The following is a 20,307-nucleotide window of genomic DNA, read 5'->3' on the forward strand; positions in this document are numbered from 1 at the left end:
TAATTAATACAATGGAGGACAATGTACGGCTACAAAAGGACCTAGATAAGCTGGGGGCTTGGGGGGGAATGGCAAATGAAGTTCAATGTTGATAAATGTAAATTTATACAAATGGGCAGGAGAAACAGGTGTCACCAATATACACTAAAAGGCTGGGGTACAGCTAGGGAAATGTGATATGGAAAAAGAGCTGGGGCTACTAGTGGACTGTAGGCTTAACTTGAGTAACCAATGCCAGTCAGCTGGTGCAAAAGCAAATAAAGCTATGGGGTGCATTAAAAGAGGTATAGGGGTGAGGGACGAGAACATTATCCTCCCACTATATAAGGCACATGTCAGGCCCCACATGGAATACTGGTTACAGTTCTGGACTCCGGTGCTCAGGAAAGATTTTGTAGTGCTTGAGGGAGTTCAAAGAAGGGCAACTAAACTAATAACTGGGAGCACTGGAATACCCAGAGAGGCTATCAAAATTGGGATCATTTGCCCTGGAAAAAAAATGGCTAAGGGGCGACCAAATAATTATGTATAAATACATTAGGGGAGAATACAAGGATCTCTCCCATGATCTGTTTATACCCAGGAGTTCGACAGTAACAAGAGGGCATCTGCTACGTCTAGAGCAGTGGTCCCCAACCTTTTTGGCACCAGGGACCGGCTTCAAGCAAGACCATTTTTACAAGGCCTGGCAGGGTTGGGCGGGACATGGGCGGGGCTTTGGTTAGTATATAATCTATCCCCCCCCAGCACACACATAGGGCAGCATATAATTTATCTCCCCTCCCCCAGCACACACATTGGGCAGTATGCAATCTATCCCCCCCAGCACACACATAGGGCAGCATATAATTTATCTCCCCCCCAGTAATAGACAGCCCCCATCCCTCAGTAATTAGCAGCCTCTCCCCCTGTAATAAGTAGCCCCCACCCCAGTAATAAGTAGCCCCCCCAGTAATAAGCAGGTCCCCCCAGTAATAAGCAGCCCCCCAGTAATAAGCAGCCCCCCCCTAGTAATAAGTAGGTCCCCCCAGTAATAAGCAGCCCCCCCTAGTAATAAGCAGGTCCCCCCCAGTAATAAGCAGCCCCCCCCCAGTAATAGGCACCCCACCCCACCCCCGTAATAGGCAGCCCCCACCACCCCGTAATAACCAGCCCCCCCAGTAATAGGCAGTCCCTTCCCCAGTAATAAGTAGCCCCCACCCCCCAGTAATAGGCAGCCCCTTCCCCTGTAATAAGTAGCCCCCACCCCCCAGTAATAACCAGCCCCCCCAGTAATAGGCAGCCCCTTCCCCTGTAATAAGTAGCCCCCACCCCCCAGTAATAACCAGCCCCCCCCCCAGTAATAGGCAGCCCCTTCCCCTGTAATAAGTAGCCCCCCCCAGTAATAGGCACCCCCCCTTCCCCCCATAATATGCAGCCCCCCCCAGTAATAGGCAGCCCCCCCCAACGCATATACTTACCTCCTCCCTGCTGTCGCTCTCTTTCTCTGCTTGCCCGGACGTCAGTGTGCAGCCCGGAACGCTTCCTCCCTGAGTCCTCTCCTGCGGAACTAATGAGCAGGGGACTCGGGGAGGGGAATCTGGCTGCACAGACGTAAGTGTGTGAGCCGGGAACAGCGCGATTACCAGCAGGGAGCTGCGGCGCCCCCGCTGGTAATCGCTTCAGTGGTCAGCGGCGTCGGCATGCCGCGGGCCACATAGCACAAGGCAGTGGGCCGGATTCGGGCCGCGGGCCTTGTGTTTAGAGCAAAAGTTCCTGGCGGTGCCGCGGACCGGCGCTAACCACCCAACGGCCCGGCCCCGGTCCGCGGCCCGGTGGTTGGGGACCCCTGGTCTAGAGGAAAGCAGGTTTCATCACCAACACAGAAGGGTTTTTTTTCACTGTAAGAGCAGTGAGACTGTGAAACTTTCTGCCTGAGGACGTGGTGATGGCAAACCATAAAGGAGATTAGATGTCTTTCTAGAACACTATGATATCACAGAAAATAGACATTAAATAACCAGCAGGGTTGTTGATCTTAAATGTTGATCCAGGGTTTACTCTGGCTGCTATTTAGAGTCAGGAAGGAATTTTTTTTCCTTCATAGGAACTAATTGACTCGCTGAGTTTTTTTTTTTTTTTTGCCTTCCTCTGGACCAACAAGGGGGGGTTGAATCAGGCTGAACTAGATAGACATTGTCTTAATTCAGTCTAACATACTTTGTTACTATGTAAATCTCTCATCTGCTTCTTCCCTCCACTAAATGTGTTTTTGAGTTGAGGTCCGGTCTCCATAGGATAATGTAGCACTTTGGGAAGAATATACACCCTAAAAGTCCAGCACATGAGGTGAATATGGCAAATATCTCCACAGCAACCATGTATTTCCCTCTGGTGCTCAGATAAGCTGGGATCATGGCAATCCAGACACTACAGAACACGAGCATGCTGAAGGTGATGTACTTGGCCTCATTAAAACTGTCCGGTAATGTCCGTGCTAAAAAAGCCATAATAAAGCTAACAGCCGCCAAGACCCCCATATAACCCAGGACAGAGTAGAACCCAATAACACAACCTTCATTACACTGCACAATGATCTTTCTCTGATAGGAATGTGTGTCCAGCTCCAGGAAGGGGGGCGCTAGAGCCAACCAACCCATACAGATTATTACTTGGATGGATGTGCAAAACACCACCAAAGAATTAGACCACTTGCTTCCAATCCAGCGTTTCCAGATACTGTCAGGCTTGGTGGCTCTGAAAGCAATGGAAACCATGATGGTCTTGGCCAAGACACAAGAAACGGCTACTGTGAAGAGGATTCCAAATGAGACCTGACGTAGTATGCAAGTGAGGTCCACGGGATGTCCAAGGAACAAGAAGACACAGAGGAAGCTCAGCATGATGGAAACCAGAAGGAGGAAGCTCAGGTTCCTGTTATTGGCCTTCACGATGGCCGTGTCTTGGTGCAAAATAAAAGTAACAAGAATCATGAATGTAAGGAAAGAAAATATAGAAGAGACCAGGGAAATAACCAGGACCATTGTGTCATCTGTGTAGGAGAGAAATTCCAGCCGCTTTGGCACACAACGGTCCTTCTTCATGTTGGACCAATCAAGGTCTGTACATTTCATGCAGGTTTCACTGTCTGGAAAATCAAAAAATAAAAACCATAAATATTCAGTATCTGAAGCATCGTCAATATATCGTTAGTCCATAATCATCAGTGGAGCACACCTATGCGTGAGGTTTTCATACCTGTAATGTTGGAGATTTCTCCTGAGGAGCACTGGACACAATTATAGCAGCAGGTATGGATTTTGGAGTGGGAGACTTTACGAGTTCCTGGTAAACAGTTCTCTGAACATTGAGATGCAGGGATCTTGGGAGAAAAACAATTTACCTTGCATGAGTAAACTTCTAGAATGATCTATGTTCCCTGTGCAATAATTTTTTCACAGTCCATATAACCATATCCAATACTTTTCTATGATGGGCGTGTAAGGGATTGTACACCATGCTGGAATGTCTCAAATACTCGTTGATGTAAACAGAAATTTTTATTATTTGCATGTGGAAGTATAAAAATGTAATAGAAACCACGTAGTCTCGTAGATATATCTGTTAATGGCAAGCTTTGAAACCAACTTAAGGTTCTTCCTCAGGCTTAATAAAATAGATTTGAAGAAGTATACATATATATACACTACCGTTCAAAAGTTTGGGGTCACATTGAAATGTCCTTATTTTTGAAGGAAAAGCACTGTACTTTTCAATGAAGATAACTTTAAACTAGTCCTAACTTTAAACAAATGCACTCTATACATTGCTAATGTGGTAAATGACTATTCTAGCTGCAAATGTCTGGTTTTTTGTGCAATATCTACAAAGGTGTATATAGGCCCATTTCCAGCAACTATCACTCCAGTGTTCTAATGGTACAATGTGTTTGCTCATTGGCTCAGAAGGCTAATTGATGATTAGAAAACCCTTGTGCCATCATGTTCACACATCTGAAAACAGTCTAGCTCGTTACAGAAGCTACAAAACTGACCTTCCTGTGAGCAGATTGAGTTTCTGGAGCATCACATTTGTGGGGTTAATTAAACGCTCAAAATGGCCAGAAAAAGAGAACTTTCATCTGAAACTCGACAGTCTATTCTTGTTCTTAGAAATGAAGGCTATTCCATGCGAGAAATTGCTAAGAAATTGAAGATTTCCTACAACGGTGTGTACTACTCCCTTCAGAGGACAGCACAAACAGGCTCTAACCAGAGTAGAAAAAGAAGTGGGAGGCCGCGTTGCACAACTAAGCAAGAAGATAAGCACATTAGAGTCTCTAGTTTGAGAAACAGACGCCTCACAGGTACCCAACTGGCATCTTCATTAAATAGTACCCGCAAAACACCAGTGTCAACATCTACAGTGAAGAGGCGGCTGCGGGATTTTGGGCTTCAGGGCAGAGTGGCAAAGAAAAAGCCATATCTGAGACTGGCCAATAAAAGAAAAAGATTAAGATGGGCAAAAGAACACAGACATTGGACAGAGGAAGACTGGAAAAAAGTGTTGTGGATGGATGAATCCAAGTTTGAGGTGTTTGGATCACAAAGAAGAACGTTTGTGAGACGCAGAACAAATGAAAAGATGCTGGAAGAATGCCTGACGCCATCTGTTAAGCATGGTGGAGGTAATGTGATGGTCTGGGGTTGCTTTGGTGCTGGTAAGGTGGGAGATTTGTACAGGGTAAAAGGCATTCTGAATAAGGAAGGCTATCACTCCATTTTGCAACGCCATGCCATACCCAGTGGACAGCGCTTGATTGGAACCAATTTCATCCTACAACAGGACAATGACCCTAAACACACCTCCAAATTGTGCAAGAACTATTTACAGCAGAAGCAGGCAGCTGGTATTCTATCGGTAATGGAGTGGCCAGCGCAGTCACCAGATCTGAACCCCATAGAGCTGTTGTGGGAGCAGCTTGACCGTATGGTACGCCAGAAGTGCCCATCCAACCAATCCAACTTGTGGGAGATGCTTCTAGAAGCGTGGGGTGCAATTTCTCAAGCTTACCTCAACAAATTAACAGCTAGAATGTCAAAGGTGTGCAATGCTGTAATTGCTGCAAAAGGAGGATTCTTTGACGAAAGCAAAGTTTGATGTAAAAACAATGTTATTTCAAATACAAATCATTATTTCTAACCTTGTCAATGTCTTGACTCTATTTTCTATTCATTTCACAACGCATGGTGGTGAATAAGTGTGACTTTTCATGGAAAACACAAAATTGTTTGGGTGACCCCAAACTTTTGAACGGTAGTGTATATACATACATATGAAAAGGCACAGACATGGTGTGATTAATAAAAACAATTAATTAAAACAATACTAAAACAGGATGAGTAGTGAAGTAAATATTTAACTCGTCTGCTGATTAGGGGTAAAAATGTTATGGTCTCTAAATTGGTGTTAGGGGGTCACCAGGCCAGAGTGTTATCTTTGCTATGATTTCTCATATTCTCCGATGATGCATGAAGCCACTTGCAATGTTGATTTCTGTCTTCAGAGTGTCAAAGATGGCTATAAACTTGTACTCCAAAATTCACCTGGGATGTTGAGATTTAAAGTTGCCTTTTTATATAGTAACCTTCATATATTCTATGTTGTGTCTGTGGCTAGTAAAGTGCTCCGCCACAGGGAATTCAATCTTTCCCTCTCTAATTGTGTGGTGATGAGATCTCATCCTCACCAACACAACGGCTCCCCAAGAGGGCATTCACTGCACGGGATCAGGTACACAACATCAAAGGTAAAACATGTGAATGTCCCTGGGATTTTATAGTGCTGCTGTGTGTTGGGGTTATGTATCCTGTCCGCAGTCAGTATATGTGAGCAGGTCTTACAGCTCCTTACATTACAGGGATCTTATAGTCCTGCTGTGTGTTGGGGTTATGTATCCTGTCCGTGGTCCGTACATGTCAGCAGGTCTTACAGCTCCTTACATTACAGGGATCTTGTAGTCCTGCTGTGTGTTGGGGATCTGTATCCTGTCTGTGGTCCGTACATGTCAGCAGGTCTTACAGCTCCTTACATTGCAAGGATAAGTTCCTTTTTGTGTGTCGAAGGAAAATGGACTCCTGATTATAAAGTTACTCAAATTTACTTTGTAACACAGAGGGGAGAGTCCAGGAATATAGTGTTCAGATGGTCATTCTTGTGTAGGTATGATGAAGTTTCTTTGGGGTTTTCCTTAGTACCTCCGGCTATGGATTGTAGGTCACAACTAGAGGTACACAATCATTTTCTTCCTTCTCTCTGTATTAGAGCAATTGATTCCTGGGTATCCTGGTGGCTCTTGTGATTTGGTCTTCAATTGAGGTGGGTGGTAGCCCTGATTTAAAAATGTTTTTTTTAAGATGGTATAGATGTACTTCTCTGTCTGTTGGGTTGGAGCAGATCCATTTGTATCTGATAGCCTGGCTGTAGGCAATGGACTTTTTGATGTGTTTAAGATGAAAACTGTCCCATCTGAGGTATGTGGGCAGATCAATAGTTTTTCGGCACAGGGATGTCTGTATTGAGTTGTTTAAAATTTTTATGGTGGTGTTTTATGGAGAGTAGCTTAATGTCAGGTTTGTTGTGGGGTGGAATGCCTTACATCTCATGGGATTGTATTAGTTCTTGGTCAGAGTTGGTCCAGATGATTATGATGTTATTAATGTAGCAGAAGTAGACAAATGGTTTGATGGAGCAGGAAGCCAGAAGGTCACTTCTGCTTCATGCCATGAAAAAGTGGGCATATTGCGGTGCCATTTTACTGCCCATGACGGTTACAGAGAGTTGCAGGAATATCTCTATTTCAAAGGAAAAAAGGTTGTGTGTTGTTCATCCTCACACAAAACTATTTCCTCTTTGGCAAATAGATATACCATGAAAGTTAGTATATTAATCCTTTCCAATCCACTGTCTGATATCTGAAGACATTCTGGTTGAAGGCTGTAAGAGCTCCGATGTCGGAAGACGTCCGGCAGGGTATTCTTACTGTATATTACTGGCCGCTATGTTGTCGGGGGACCTTTCCAGCATGTCCCATACTGCAGTACTGGCTCTAGTCAGCAGACGGCGCCCTAGGAAACCCTGAATCCAAAATTGGATTGCAAAGCGTTAAAAGGTAACTTCAAATATCAATGTCATAGAAGAATTTTGGAGTACAAGTTTATAACCATCTTTAACCCTCTCAAGACAGGAATAAACATTGCAAATGTCTTCATGCATGATTATAGAATATGAGAAATCTATAGTAGAGATAACATGCTGGCCTGGTGACCCCATAACACTAATTTAGAGACTATGGTGTGGAGACTTCAAGATGTCGCACATTTTGCCTTAGGCCTATCTCGGATTCCATTTTTTGTTTGTAGTTTGTCAGGCTGTAGGAAAGCTGAATGAATTCAATGTTCTAATCTCCCCTTCCTCTCTTGCATTCTGCAAACCTTTGATGTACAAGAGGACCGGAAATCCCTTGTCCTGGTGGCCATAAACTGGCTAATGACAAGGAGATGCTAAATTGACCCCATGCTGGTGTGGAGTGACACCTTCCACACAACCAAAGTGGTGACAACTTCACATCAGAAGGAAATCTTTTAATAAAGGATATTTGGGTGTATGAGGGTCCGACCCAATATGAATTATATTTTCAGAATTGGGCTGACCAGCCAAACAAAAAGCATCTACACATATTGATGTCCGAGGAACAGAACACCCAGAACCGCATATCTGGAAAAAATATGGAAGTGAACCCAACTGTGTGAGCTCAAAACATTTGTAAGATCATAACTAAAAAAATGCCAGGCCCCAATTCATGATCGGAGGTCCACCTGCAGATATGACTGGAAATGGGGAATTATGATTTTTTTTTCCACCAGGGATACAGTACTCCTCACCAACCCTCCTGAATGACATCAGAGGGGGCGGGGAAAGGAGTGTTCTGAGGGACTCTTTATAATGTGGGATCTCACAGGCCCCAAATTGTCAGATCCTACAGGGATACTCTTCGGCTAAGGCTGTCCCATTTGCTTCAGTGACTCCACACATATTGGAACATTGGACCAATATTCAAATTTGGTATCTTTCTTTTATTTTGTCCCTGCTTATTTTAAAATTCTGTCTTGTTGTGTATTCATACTGCATTTCCTTATGCTCCCATGTTACAACCTTTTTTGTATATTTTTGTACATATCAGATATCTTGCACTGATTTTTGTACATATCAGATATCTTGCACCTTTTCTAGATTAAATCTGCAATTTAAATGTTAGCCCTGTCCATTTTAAAAATGAATCATAACTTCATAGATTGTGTTTCAGTCTACAGATACCAAAACTGGTGGTGGCAGGTGGTGGCAGCGTGTATTTGTATGAACATTGTAGAGATGTGGAGTGCGTTAGAATGGAATAGGTGGATGATTTGAGCTTTCACTTTGCATGCGTGCAGGAGCCCGGAAAGCTGGGTATAAATTAAACTGTATTCTAATGACTTCAAGCTTGCAGTACTGCTTGAATGATCGAGGACAGAGGCAGGATCAATAGGTATTATCCCTTCTTTCTCTCCTCTGGTCTGCTATGTGACAGATAGCATAAAACTTTCACATCTTTATTAGTGAACTAATTAAGTATTTACTCATCCTTTTCTGGTATTGACTTAAGTGCAAATTAATCACACCATGTCTGTGCACTTTCATGTGTATGTGTATAAATATTTATGCCTCTTCGGATCTGTCCCATTAAAGGGGTTGTCCCGCGGCAGCAAGTGGGTCTATACACTTCTGTATGGCCATATTAATGCACTTTGTAATGTACATTGTGCATTAATTATGAGCCATACAGAAGTTATAAGAAGTTTTTCACTTACCTGCTCCGTTGCTAGCGTCCTCGTTTCCATGGAGCCCGCCTAATTTTCGGCGTCTAATGGCCAAATTAGACGCGCTTGCGCAATCCGGGTCTTCTTCTTTTCTCAATGGGGCCGCTCGTGCAGGATGCCGGCTCCGTGTAGCTCCGCCCCGTCACGTGCCGATTCCAGCCAATCAGGAGGCTGGAATCGCAATGAACCGCACAGAAGCCCTGCGGTCCACCGAGGGAGAAGATCCCGGCGGCCATCTTCAGCAGGTAAGTAAGAAGTCACCGGAGCACGGGGATTCAGGTAAGCGCTGTCCGGTGTTCTTTTTTAACCCCTGCATCGGGGTTGTCTCACGCCGAACGGGGGGGGGTTGAAAAAAAAAAACCCGTTTCGGCGCGGGACAACCCCTTTAAGCCTGAGAAAGAACCCTATGTAAATTTTAAAGCTTGCTATAACATGATGTATTTTTGTTAGCTATTAAAAGGTATCATATCTACAGGAACACTTCTCTTGCTGAGAACAGTCATATTTTGCTAACATGGTTCTAAACTTTTTTCTCTTTACAAATGTATTAATTACAGTCTCTAGAAGGGCACCATAAACTAAATTTACAGTCTCTCAATTGAGTATGGAAGACTGTGCCACATTTTAAATCCTTAAGGAGTCAGAACATGCCAAACCTGGTTGATGATTCTTGCCTAAACCTTCTATGCCACTATGACACTTGTACTTTATGTTGATGTCCTTGTGCCTCCATCTGATTCTAACATTAACGCTGACCACTCACACATACATTTATGGTTACAAGAAAAAGTAAGTGAGACCTTTGTATACCCCTAGATTTCCACATTGATTACTAATAAAATGTCATCTTATAGTTAATTAAGTCACAATTCTGGACAAAATCTCACTAAACTAAAAACACACATATAGTTGTACATGTGCTTAAATTGTTATTGCTATGGGACCATTGTGAATAAACTACTTCCGAAACACTTGTGAATGATATTCCACAACATTTCTTGCTGATCCCGATGTGACTCCAAATTCCTACCCTACAATAAGAAATGAAAAGGGGAAGATAAGGGGAGATAAGCTGTAAGGGTCATTCTTACTTTAGTTTCCAAGTTTTACTCTTTAGCACAGTAGCTCTCCTATATACTAGCTCTCAGGGACCGTATACTCAGTTCTGGTGTGTTGGATCTCCTCACTAACTAGTCAGAGATACTTTGCACCTCTACTCTAATATAATATATACTGATGTCTGACACGAAAGGTTCATTTTTGCCTTCATCATATAGGACCATATGGTGAGTCAAGAGAAATGTTTTGTGGTTGACCCGGAAGATGGCTGATTATATCATTCTAGTAAGTGACCTATAACTGTGACCACAAGTCCAGGACCAGAGGATTTTTCAGGATTTATTAGCTCAGTCTTCCAGTCCAACTTCCCTCCTCTCTCTTTTCACTGGCGATCCTACATTTCTTGCCCAGATTACCATAGTCTCACCTTGCTGACCCTGTTCTTCCACAAGATCCGATCCACTTTGATATTAAATGCAGCATTTTGTTTTGTTGTTGTAGAACCAATATATTTTACGAGCACCAATCCATTCTGTGAAAGGAGCCAATTCATGATGGAATATTGGGAGATGAAATCTCCATTGTCGTGGAATAGCAGATTTCCAGTATTATCTTTCTGGCTTCCCAGGTATCGGTGAAGCTGGAAGAATGAAGGAGGGAAATGTATCTGGTTATTTCCAGGAATCCCTTCACATATGTGTAATGTCTATTTGTGTTGGATATAATGTGTTGGATACAAGCCAAAGAAGACACTTCTCCAGATAGGAAAGATGCCTTTCTGCAGACAGACTGTTTTGGAGTGTTTGTGCCTTGTCAGTGCAGAGCAGGATATTGGTTGCCTGTGTGAGAGGCCTTGGATGTGGGTCTAAGGGGATAATGTTTCTTCTGAAGAAGTGCAAAGAGTCAATGCTGCGTTCATGTGTGAGAGGACCCTAAGACATAGTGTGATATGACAAGCAGTGAAGAAGCCGTGAACTGTCTATATCATATATAAAGATTCCATGGAGATGACAAGTTTAGTATTAGAGTTTATAATGTTAATGCAAGGACAATGAAGATCATTAATTTGGGTTGTAGATGATTCCCCTACCACATATTTCACCAGTTTCTCACCAACTGGTTTAAAAAAGCAATCTGAAGGGCTTCTTCTATTATCCAGAATGTATCTGGAATGGCATAAATCAAAAGTTCTTAGCACAAGATGAAGGAATCTTGGGCATTCAGCAATATTAGTTTACTCATTTGTGTTTCTCCTACCTCTTTACCCAACTCTCCCACCAAAAAAAAAGGTTCAAGTCTGGAGACCAAGTCAGCAAACTTATAAATGACATTCCTCCAACGATAGACTCCTCTTGATACCTAACATATGACTAAAGCAATTGACAGGTTTCAGCCAAGGCAGTCTGGGCTTGCTTGCTTTTTGGCAACTAGTCTAAGAGGACAGCTTTAATGTAAAAACCTATGACCCAGAGACCTTTGCTGTCCAAGTCTTAGCTTGTTAAGCCATATCATATAAACCCTGCGGGTAAAGAGTGGGGACAGTACTGAACACTATACTCCACCTAAAAGTCTCTCTGCACAGGCTTGTAAAGCATGCCCATGTCTGCAACCAACCCCAAAACTCTGTAGCAATGAGAAAAGGGCAAAACAGTAGGTAAAATGTGCCACTAAAAGCCACAGTTTCAACTCTGCATGCAGGCAGTTCAGATTTATAGGTTGTGTGTCTCTGACCTTGGAGACAACAACATCACTCGGAAACATCTTGAACAACCAAGCAGCACTGCTTACTCCCCAAAGAGTGGGGCCTAAAAAAAATGGCATAGCCGAAGCTCATTTCCACCTCTCAAGATGACTATCTGCAGCCAACAGACACCTCTAAAAGAATAAAGATTGCTTTGATAAAAATGATCTAGAGATCCAAGAACTGTTGGCAAAGAAAAGATCTGCATTCCAAGCGCAGCTTGCTCAACCATCACGCCCTGACAAGAAAGCAATTTTCTGTCGTACATGTAGTAACCTTCAGTATAGACTACGAGTTATCCAAAAAGAATGGTGGACCAATCTTGCAGAGAAAAATCAGCTCCTCACAGAGATTGATGAATGCATAGTGTTTTATGAAGGCCTGAAGATGATATATAGTTTTTTACACAGAATTCAAAGTCCCTTGTACGGTGTAGATGGTCTAACACTTCTAGCAGACAAGACATCTATCCTAAATCGGTGGTCAGAACACTTTCAGACCCTCTTCAGCACCAACACATGGTACAGGACTCAGCAATACATTGCATCCCAAAACAGTCAGAGGAAACAGAACTTAATGAGATCCCCACCTTGGAGGAGACATCAAGACTAGCAAACAGCTGAAAAGTGGCAAGGCAGCAAGCATTGCTGAAATTCCACATGAGGTTTGGGTACATGGCGGTTCAGTGTTACATGCTAAAGTCCATCTGCTGTTTGTCTGCTGTTGGGAACAAAACAAATTATCCCAGGACCACTGAGATGCAGTCATAATCACCCTATATCTAATATAAATAAGCCTACATGCTTTTTCTTGCACCACACTTTGACCAGTCTGCCTCACCTTAGGACTTTTGTGTCATTCAATTCTTTAGCTATTGACCACAGCCATAAAATCCAAAAATTTGAGGCAAAACAAAACTTGAAACAGCACTCCATAGTTTAGAACTTCAATAAGAGAAAAAAATAAAGCAGGTGGTAGATTGACTTACCTGGTGCCAGATAAGACACACTTTGCCGAAGGGGACCCACCGGCACCCAACATCCAAGAACGCATATAACAGTAACCCGATGATCCAGTGGTATACCGGAGAGCCAGCTCGAATCAGTTAAGATTAGAGATGAGCGAGCACCAAAATGCTTGGGTGCTCGATACTTGAGTCGAACTTTTCATAATGCTCGAGAGCTTGTTTCGAGTAACGAACCCCATTGAAGTCAATGGGGGACTCAAGCATTTTTGTATTGTACCGATGCTCCGCATAGGGGATGATAGAAAGTCATGGAAACACCACAGAACAGATAGGGAAGGGCAGCATGCATGGCTGCATCTAAGGCTCCCAGGTCCGACTATTAAGCCAAAATGGGGGCAAGAGTCTGCCGGTCACCCCCTAACAATTTACTTGGGAAAGACCATAAGCAGCAACGCACACGCGCTGGCACATCTTAGCTAAGCACCACACTAGCTGCAACCAAGGACAACCACTGCCTGCGGGTGACACCGCTGCCTCTTCTCTTGGGTTACATGCTGTCATTGCTGTCCAACCTCCCCGCATGACCCTGCTTCCACAGCGCACACAAAATTTCAGCTGGACTCATGCCACACACTCGCTTCATAGCCACACCACCCTCATATATATTCATAAGTGCGTCTGCGATGAGGAGGAAACGGAGTTCACACACTGTAGAGGGTTGGCAGGGCCAGGCAGCGACCCTCTTTGAAAGTGTGGGCGATAGCCCACAATGCTTTTGAGAGCTGATGATAAATTGACGTACGATCATCATTCCAATCCCGTGCCACCTCCCTCACAAAACTGTCAGGAACCGCAAACATGGGCATAAAGGAGACTCAGGTGCCAGTACTTCTACACATCTCAGCAATGCAGCAGCGCATACTAACACCAAAGATTGGTTTGAAGCAGGTGGTGTCGCAAACGTAGCCACCACAGGTATACAGTGACCCTGTGAAAGTCTCATGAAATCTGTTTCGCTTCCTGTGAACGCTCCAATCCAGATAACTGTGGTAATTTGTAGCATGAGAGATAATACATGGTGACCAACGCTGAACCCCAGACTCCAAGGAGGAAGAGAAGGTAGCATAATAAGCCAGAGAAACCATGACCGAGGTACGACCCACAATACTCTGTGTGGGGGGCACGTGAGCGGACCCAGGGTCAGACTCAGTCCCAGGGTGAGGCTCGGTCCCAGCCTCCACCTTGTGTGACGCAAGGTGCCGTGAGTTGCATACCAATGGGAAATCCATGTGTCCCCACACACTTCATTCTGTGTATGTGTCAGATAGCTGAATACCGCGCTGGGAAAGCAGTCTGCACTTTGCACCCTACCCAAGTCATTCAGTGTATTTGTGCCAGATGTGCAGCTAAAACACTGGAATGGGAAGTCTTTGTGCACCCACAGCATAGGCAGGCCCATGAAGCTCAAAAACACATGAAGAAATCAGAATGCTCATGCATGGCAGTTTCACCCCGGCCAGGACCTCGGCCCACACTTCTGTCCTAGTCATTCTATGTATTTCTGGCACACAGCTGAACACCGCTATGGGAAACTTTTGTGCACCCACAGTATAGGCGAACCCCCCAAACATTTCTGTAGAAAGTGTATAGGCGGACCCCCAAAACCTCTTAGCAGCAAGTGCATAGGCAGACCCCTGAAACTTTTCTGTTGCAAGAGTATAGGCAAACCCCTCAAAAAATGTAGTAGCAAGTGTATAGGTGGACCCCTCCAACCTTTTAGTAGCAAGTCTATAGGTGGACCCCTCCAACCTTTTAGTAGCAAGTGTATAAGCGAACTCCTCAAACCTTTTAGTAGTAAGTGTATAGGCAAACCCCCCAAACCTCTTAGTAGCAAGTGTATAGGCGGACCCCTAAAACTTTTCTGTTGCAAGAGTATAGGAGAACCCCTTCAAACCTTTTAGTAGCAAGAGTATAGGCAAACCCCTCAAACCTTTCTGTAGCAAGTGTATAGGCGGGCCCCCCAAACCTCTTAGTAGCAAGTTTATAGGCGGACCCCTGAAACTTTTCTGTAGCAAGAGTATAGGCAAACCACACCAACCTTTTAGTAGCAAGTGTATAGGTGGACCCCCCAAACCTCTTAGTAGCAAGTGTATAGGCGAACCCCTCAAACCTTTCTGTAGCAAGTGTATAGGTGGACCCCCCAAACCTGTTAGTAGCAAGTGTATAGGCGACCCCCTCCAACCTTTTAGTATCAAATATATAGGCAAACCCCGCAAACCTTTCAGTAGCAAGTGTATAGGCAGACCCCCCCCCCCCCTAAACCTGTTAGTAGCAAGTGTATAGGCAGCCCCCTCCAACCTTTTAGTAGCAAGTATATAGGCAAACCCCTCAAACCTTTTAGTAGCAAGTGTATAGGCAGACCCCCCCCCCCCTCAAACCTATTAGTGGCAAGTGTATAGGCGAACCCTTCAAACCTTTCTGGAGCAATTGTATAGAAGGACCCCCCAAACCTCTTAGTAGCAAGTGTATAGGCAGACCCATGAGACTTGTCTGCTGCAAGAGTATAGGCGAACCCCTCAAACCTTTTAGTAGAAAGTGTATAGGCGGACCCCCCAAACCTTTTAGTAGCAAGTGTATAGACGGACCACTGAAACTTTTCTGCTGCAAGTGTATAGGTGAACCCCTCAAACCTTTCTGTAGCAAGTGTATAGGTGGACCCTCCAAACCTCTTAGTAGCAAGTGTATAGGCGGACCACTGAAACTTTTTTGTTGCAAGAGTATAAGCAAACTCCTCAAACATTGGTGTACCAAGAGTATAGGCAAAGGCAGGAACAATTGGTTGGCTAAGAGTATAGGTGAGGGCCTGAAAAATTGCTTAACCGTGAGGGTAATTGAAAGCCATAAACATTTTTTAAAGATGCAGCACGCTGGTGAAATTCAGCCTTTGTTCATCTTTATGAGTGTAAGCATGTCAGCGCTGGCAGTTGACAGGCGGCATGCTTATCCATGATGATTCCCCCAGCTGCACTAAACACCCTCTCTGATAAGACGCTAGCGGCAGGGCAGGCCAGCACCTTCAGGGCATACACCGCAAGCTCGTGCCACGTGTCCAGCTTTGACACCCAATTGTTGTATGGAGCAGAGGGATCACGGAGGACGGTGGTACGATCGGCTATGCACTCCCTTGCCATCTTTTTAAACTGCTCCCTCCAAATCAGACTTGACTGGGGAGTGGTGACACAGTCTTGCTGGGGAGCCATAAAACTGGCAAAGGCCTAGGAGAGTGTTCCCACGACTGCACTGGACATGCTGCCTGATCCCCATGTCCCCCTGCTAATTGGCCCTCTGAACTGCGTCTTCTGCTGCAAGCGCTGTCAGATGGGAACTTTAGCATCACTTTTTCCACCAGGGCCCTGTGGTATTGCATCACTCTCGTTCCCCTTTCCTCTTCGGGAATGAGAGTGGAAAGGTTCTCCTTATACCATGAGTCGAGAAGGGTGTACAACCAGTAATCTGTGTTGGCCAGAATGCGTCTAACGTGAGGGTCACAGGAAAGGCAGCCTAATAGGAAGTCAGCCATGTGTGCCAGAGTCCCAGTACACAACACATCGTTGTCCTCACTAGGAGGATGACTTTCAGGATCCTCCTCCTCCTCTTCAGCCCATACAGGCTGAACAGATGAGAGGCAAGCAGCATGGGTACACTCTGTAGTGTGGCCAGCAGTCTCTTCCCCCTCCTCCTCCCCCCTCTCCCCTTCCCCCTCCTCCCCCTCCAAAACGCGTTGAGATATAGACATGAGGGTGGTCTGGCTATCAAGCGACATACTGTCATCCCCCGTCTCCCGTTCTAATTGCAAAGTGTCGGCCTTTATGTTTAGCAGCGAACTTCTCAGCAGGCAAAGCAGCAGGATGGTAAAGCTAATGATGGCCGCATCACTGCTCACCATTTGGGTAGACTCCTTAAAGTTTCGGAGGACCTGGCAGATGTCTGCCATCCATGCCCACTCCTCTGTGAAGAAATGCGGAGGCTGACTACCACTACACCCCCAATGTTGCAGCTGGTATTCCAAAATTGCTCTTCGCTGCTTGTACAGCCTGGCCAACATGTGCAGCGTAGAATTCCAGCGCGTAGGAACGTCGCACAGCAGTCGGTGCTCTGGCAGCTGAAACCGACATTGCAGGGTCCTCAGGGTGGCAGCATTCTTGGTGGACTTGCGGAAATGTGCGCAGATGCGGCGCACCTTGATGAGCAGGTCAGACAAGTGGGGGTAGTTTTTCAGAAACCACTGAACCACCAGATTGAAGACGTGGGCCAGGCATGGCACGTGTGTGAGGCTGCCAAGCTGCAGAGCCTCCACCAGGTTACAGCTGTTGTCACACATGACCATGCCCGGTTGGAGGCTCAGCGGCAAAAGCCAGAGGTCTGTCTTCTCTGTCAGACCCTGCAACAACTCAGGGGCCGTGTGCCTCTTGTCATCTAAGCTGATTAGTTTCAGCACGGCTTGTTGATGCTTGCCCACCACAGTGCTGCCGTGCACTACCGACTGCTGGTGACGTGCTGACACTTCTTAATTGAGAGGTAGAGGTGGCAGACAAGGAGGAGGGGAGTGTTTGGAGGAGGTGGCTTAAAACTCTGCAGATACCAGCACTGTGGTAGGACGCGCTATTCTGGGTGTGTGTGGGATGTTAGCGGTCCCAGGCTCTGACTCGATCCCAGCCTCCACCAAGTTCACCCAATGTGCCGTCAGGGAGATTCAGTGTCCCTGCCTGCCAGTACTTGTCCACGTGTCCGTGGTTAAGTGGACCTTCCCAGTAACCGCGTTGGTGAGGGCACGGTTTATGTTACGGGAGACATGCTGGTGTAGGTCAAGGAAGGCACACCGTGAAAAATACTGGCGACTGGGGACCGAATAGTGCGGGACCGCCGCCACCATCATGTTTTTGAAAGCCTCCGTTTCCACAAGCATGTATGGCAGCATCTCCAGGCTGATTAATTTGTCAATGTGCACGTTTAAAGCTTGTGCGTGCGGGTGGGTGGCGGCATATTTTCGCGTTTGCTCCAACGCTTGCGTTAGCGACACCTGAACGCTGCGCTGGAAGACATTGCTGGATGAAGTGCAGGACGGTGGAGGTGAGGGTGTGTGTGCAGGATGGGAGTCGCTCGTGCCTGCATACTGGGAGGTGGATTGGATCTGTGTGGCAGGTTGGGGCACAGGGGAAAAGGTAGTGGTGTGACCCGGAGGCAGTAAATGGCCTTCGTCCCACCTTGTGGGATGCTTGGCCATCATATGCCTGCACATGATGGTGGTAGTGAGGCTGGTAGTGGTGGCTCCCCGACTGATCTTGGTGCGGCACGTATTGCACACCACTGTTCGTCGATCGTCTGCGCTCTCACTAAAAAACATCCACACCTTTGAACAACTAGCCCTCTGCACAGAGGCTTGCCACGAGGGGATGCTTTGGGAAACAGTTGGGGCATTCTTTGCTCTGGCCCTGGCCCTGCCTCTACCCCTGGCCCTGCTGCACTTGCCTCCCCCTCTGAAGCTCTGTCCTCAGTAGGCTTAGCATACCAGGTGGGGTCAGTCACCTCATAGTCCAGCTGCTATTTCCCCGAATCCTCTGTGCGCTCCTCCCTCGGACTTACTACCCCTAGTACTACCTCGCTGACAGACAACTGTGTCTCATCATCCTCATCCACAAAAAGCTCTTGAGACAGTTGCCGGAAGTCCCCAGCCTCATCACCCGGACTCCGGGAACTTTCCAAAGGTTGGGCCTCGATCACAACAAACTCCTCAGGTGAGAGAGGAAGCGTTTTTTCCCACTCATGGCAGGGACCCGAGAACGAGTCTGCCTGCTCAGAATATGTCATTTTCATGGAGTGAGGAGGCAGGGAGGAAGGAGAAGCAGCAGACAGAGGATTCAGAGGTGCAGTCCCCAGGTGGGAGTAGTGGACTGCGTAGAAGACTGGGTGGTCGATACATTGCTGAACCAGGCTGTATGAGCAGTGTAGAGCAATAATGGAATACCAGCTGCAACATGGGCGGCGGAGTGGTAGTCAGTCTCTGCAATTCTTTACTATGGAGTAAGCATGGATGGCAGAAATCTGCCAGGTCCTCCGAAACTTTGAGGAGTCTACCCAGATGGTGAGCGGCGATGCAGCAATCATTAGCGCTACCATCGTGCTGTTTTGCCTGCTAAGCATTCTGTGCTAAGCATAAAGGCCGACGCTTTGCGGTTGGAACAAGAGACAGGGGATGACAGTATGTCACTTGATAGCCAGACCACCCTCATGTCTTTATCTCAGCGCATTTTGAAGGAGGAGAAGGGAGGGAGGAGCAGGAGGAGAAGGGGGAAAAAACAGCTGGCCACACTGCAGAGGGTACCCATGCTGCTTGCCTCTCATCTGTTCAGCGTGTATGGGCTGAAGAGGAGGATCCTGAAAGGCATGCTCCTAGTGAGGACAGCGATGTGTTGCATACTGGGACTCTGGCACACATGGTTGACTTCATGTTAGGCTGCCTTTCCTGTGACCCTCGCGTTAGACGCATTCTAGCCAACACAGATTACTGGGTGTACACCCTTCTCAAGCCATGGTACCTTTCCACTCTCATTCCCGAAGAGGATAGGAGTACGAGAGTGATGCAATACCACAGGGCCCTGGTGGAAAAAGTGATGCTAAAGTTCCAATTTGACAGTGCTAGTGGCAGAAGACGCAGTTCAGAGGGCCAACTAGCAGGGAAGGAGCGGGGTTCAGACAGCATGTCCAGCGCAGGCAGGGGGACACTCTCCTAGGCCTTTGCCAGCTTTATGGCTCCACAGCAAGACTGTGTCACCTCTCCCTAGTCAAGGCTGAGTCAGAGAGAGCACTGAAAAAAGATGGTGAGGGAGTACATAGCCGATCGTACCACCATCATCTGTGATGCCTCTGCTCCATACAACTATTGGGTGTCAAAGCTGGACATGTCGCACAAACTTGCACTGTACACTCTGGAGGTGCTGGCCTGCCATGCTGCTAGCGTCTTGTCAGAGAGGGTGTTTAGTGCAGCTGGGGGAATAATCACGGATAAGCGTACCCGCCTGTCAACTGCCAGTGCCGACATGCTTACACTGATAAAGATGAACAAAGTATGGATTTCCCCAGACTTCTCTTCTCCATTAGGGGAAAGCAGTTGATCCTAAAGAATCTTTTTGCTGCAACAGGAGCGAAAAAAAACAGAAACATCATGTCATCACGCTGAACAGAAACATCATGTCATCACGCTGAACTGCCAATTTTTATGCGGCCCAAAAGGCTCTGTTCAAAAGTTCTTTACAATTTTTCAACGTTTCACAAGTATTGATACTTTAACAGACACCACTTTTTTCACAGGGCTGCCTCTAAGCTCTGTTACAAATTAAGCAACAGCGAGCTGTATCTTTAAAAAATGTTTATGGGTTTCACCTGCCCTCGTGGTTGAGTGATTTTTCAGGGGTGCACTTGTACTCTTGGTACACCAATTTTTCTGGCCCTCGCCTATACTGTTATCTAACTAATTTTTCCGGCCTTCGCCTACACTCTTGGTAACCAAATTTTTTCAGGTGTTCGGCTATACTCTTGGTACACCAATGTTTCAGGGATTTGCCTACACTCTTGCTACAGAAATG

At 46.0% G+C, this 20,307-nt stretch overlaps 1 protein-coding gene across 1 annotated transcript in view; it reads right to left on the minus strand.

Annotated features, from left to right (window-relative positions):
* Positions 1-2,219: 2,219 nt before the first annotated feature.
* The window catches only part of LOC136599312 (vomeronasal type-2 receptor 26-like), a 56,759-nt gene continuing 38,671 nt past the window's right edge, over positions 2,220-20,307 (minus strand). Inside the window, exons 4-6 of the mRNA XM_066588774.1 lie at positions 10,384-10,596; positions 3,238-3,382; positions 2,220-3,127 (exon numbers count right to left, since the gene is read on the minus strand). Of these exons, the coding sequence (XP_066444871.1) occupies positions 2,220-3,127; positions 3,238-3,382; positions 10,384-10,596 (1,266 nt within the window). The remainder of the gene's footprint in view (positions 3,128-3,237; positions 3,383-10,383; positions 10,597-20,307) is intronic.

The sequence above is a fragment of the Eleutherodactylus coqui genome, unplaced genomic scaffold, assembly GCF_035609145.1.
Source record: "Eleutherodactylus coqui strain aEleCoq1 unplaced genomic scaffold, aEleCoq1.hap1 HAP1_SCAFFOLD_110, whole genome shotgun sequence".
Lineage (NCBI taxonomy): Eukaryota > Metazoa > Chordata > Amphibia > Anura > Eleutherodactylidae > Eleutherodactylus > Eleutherodactylus coqui.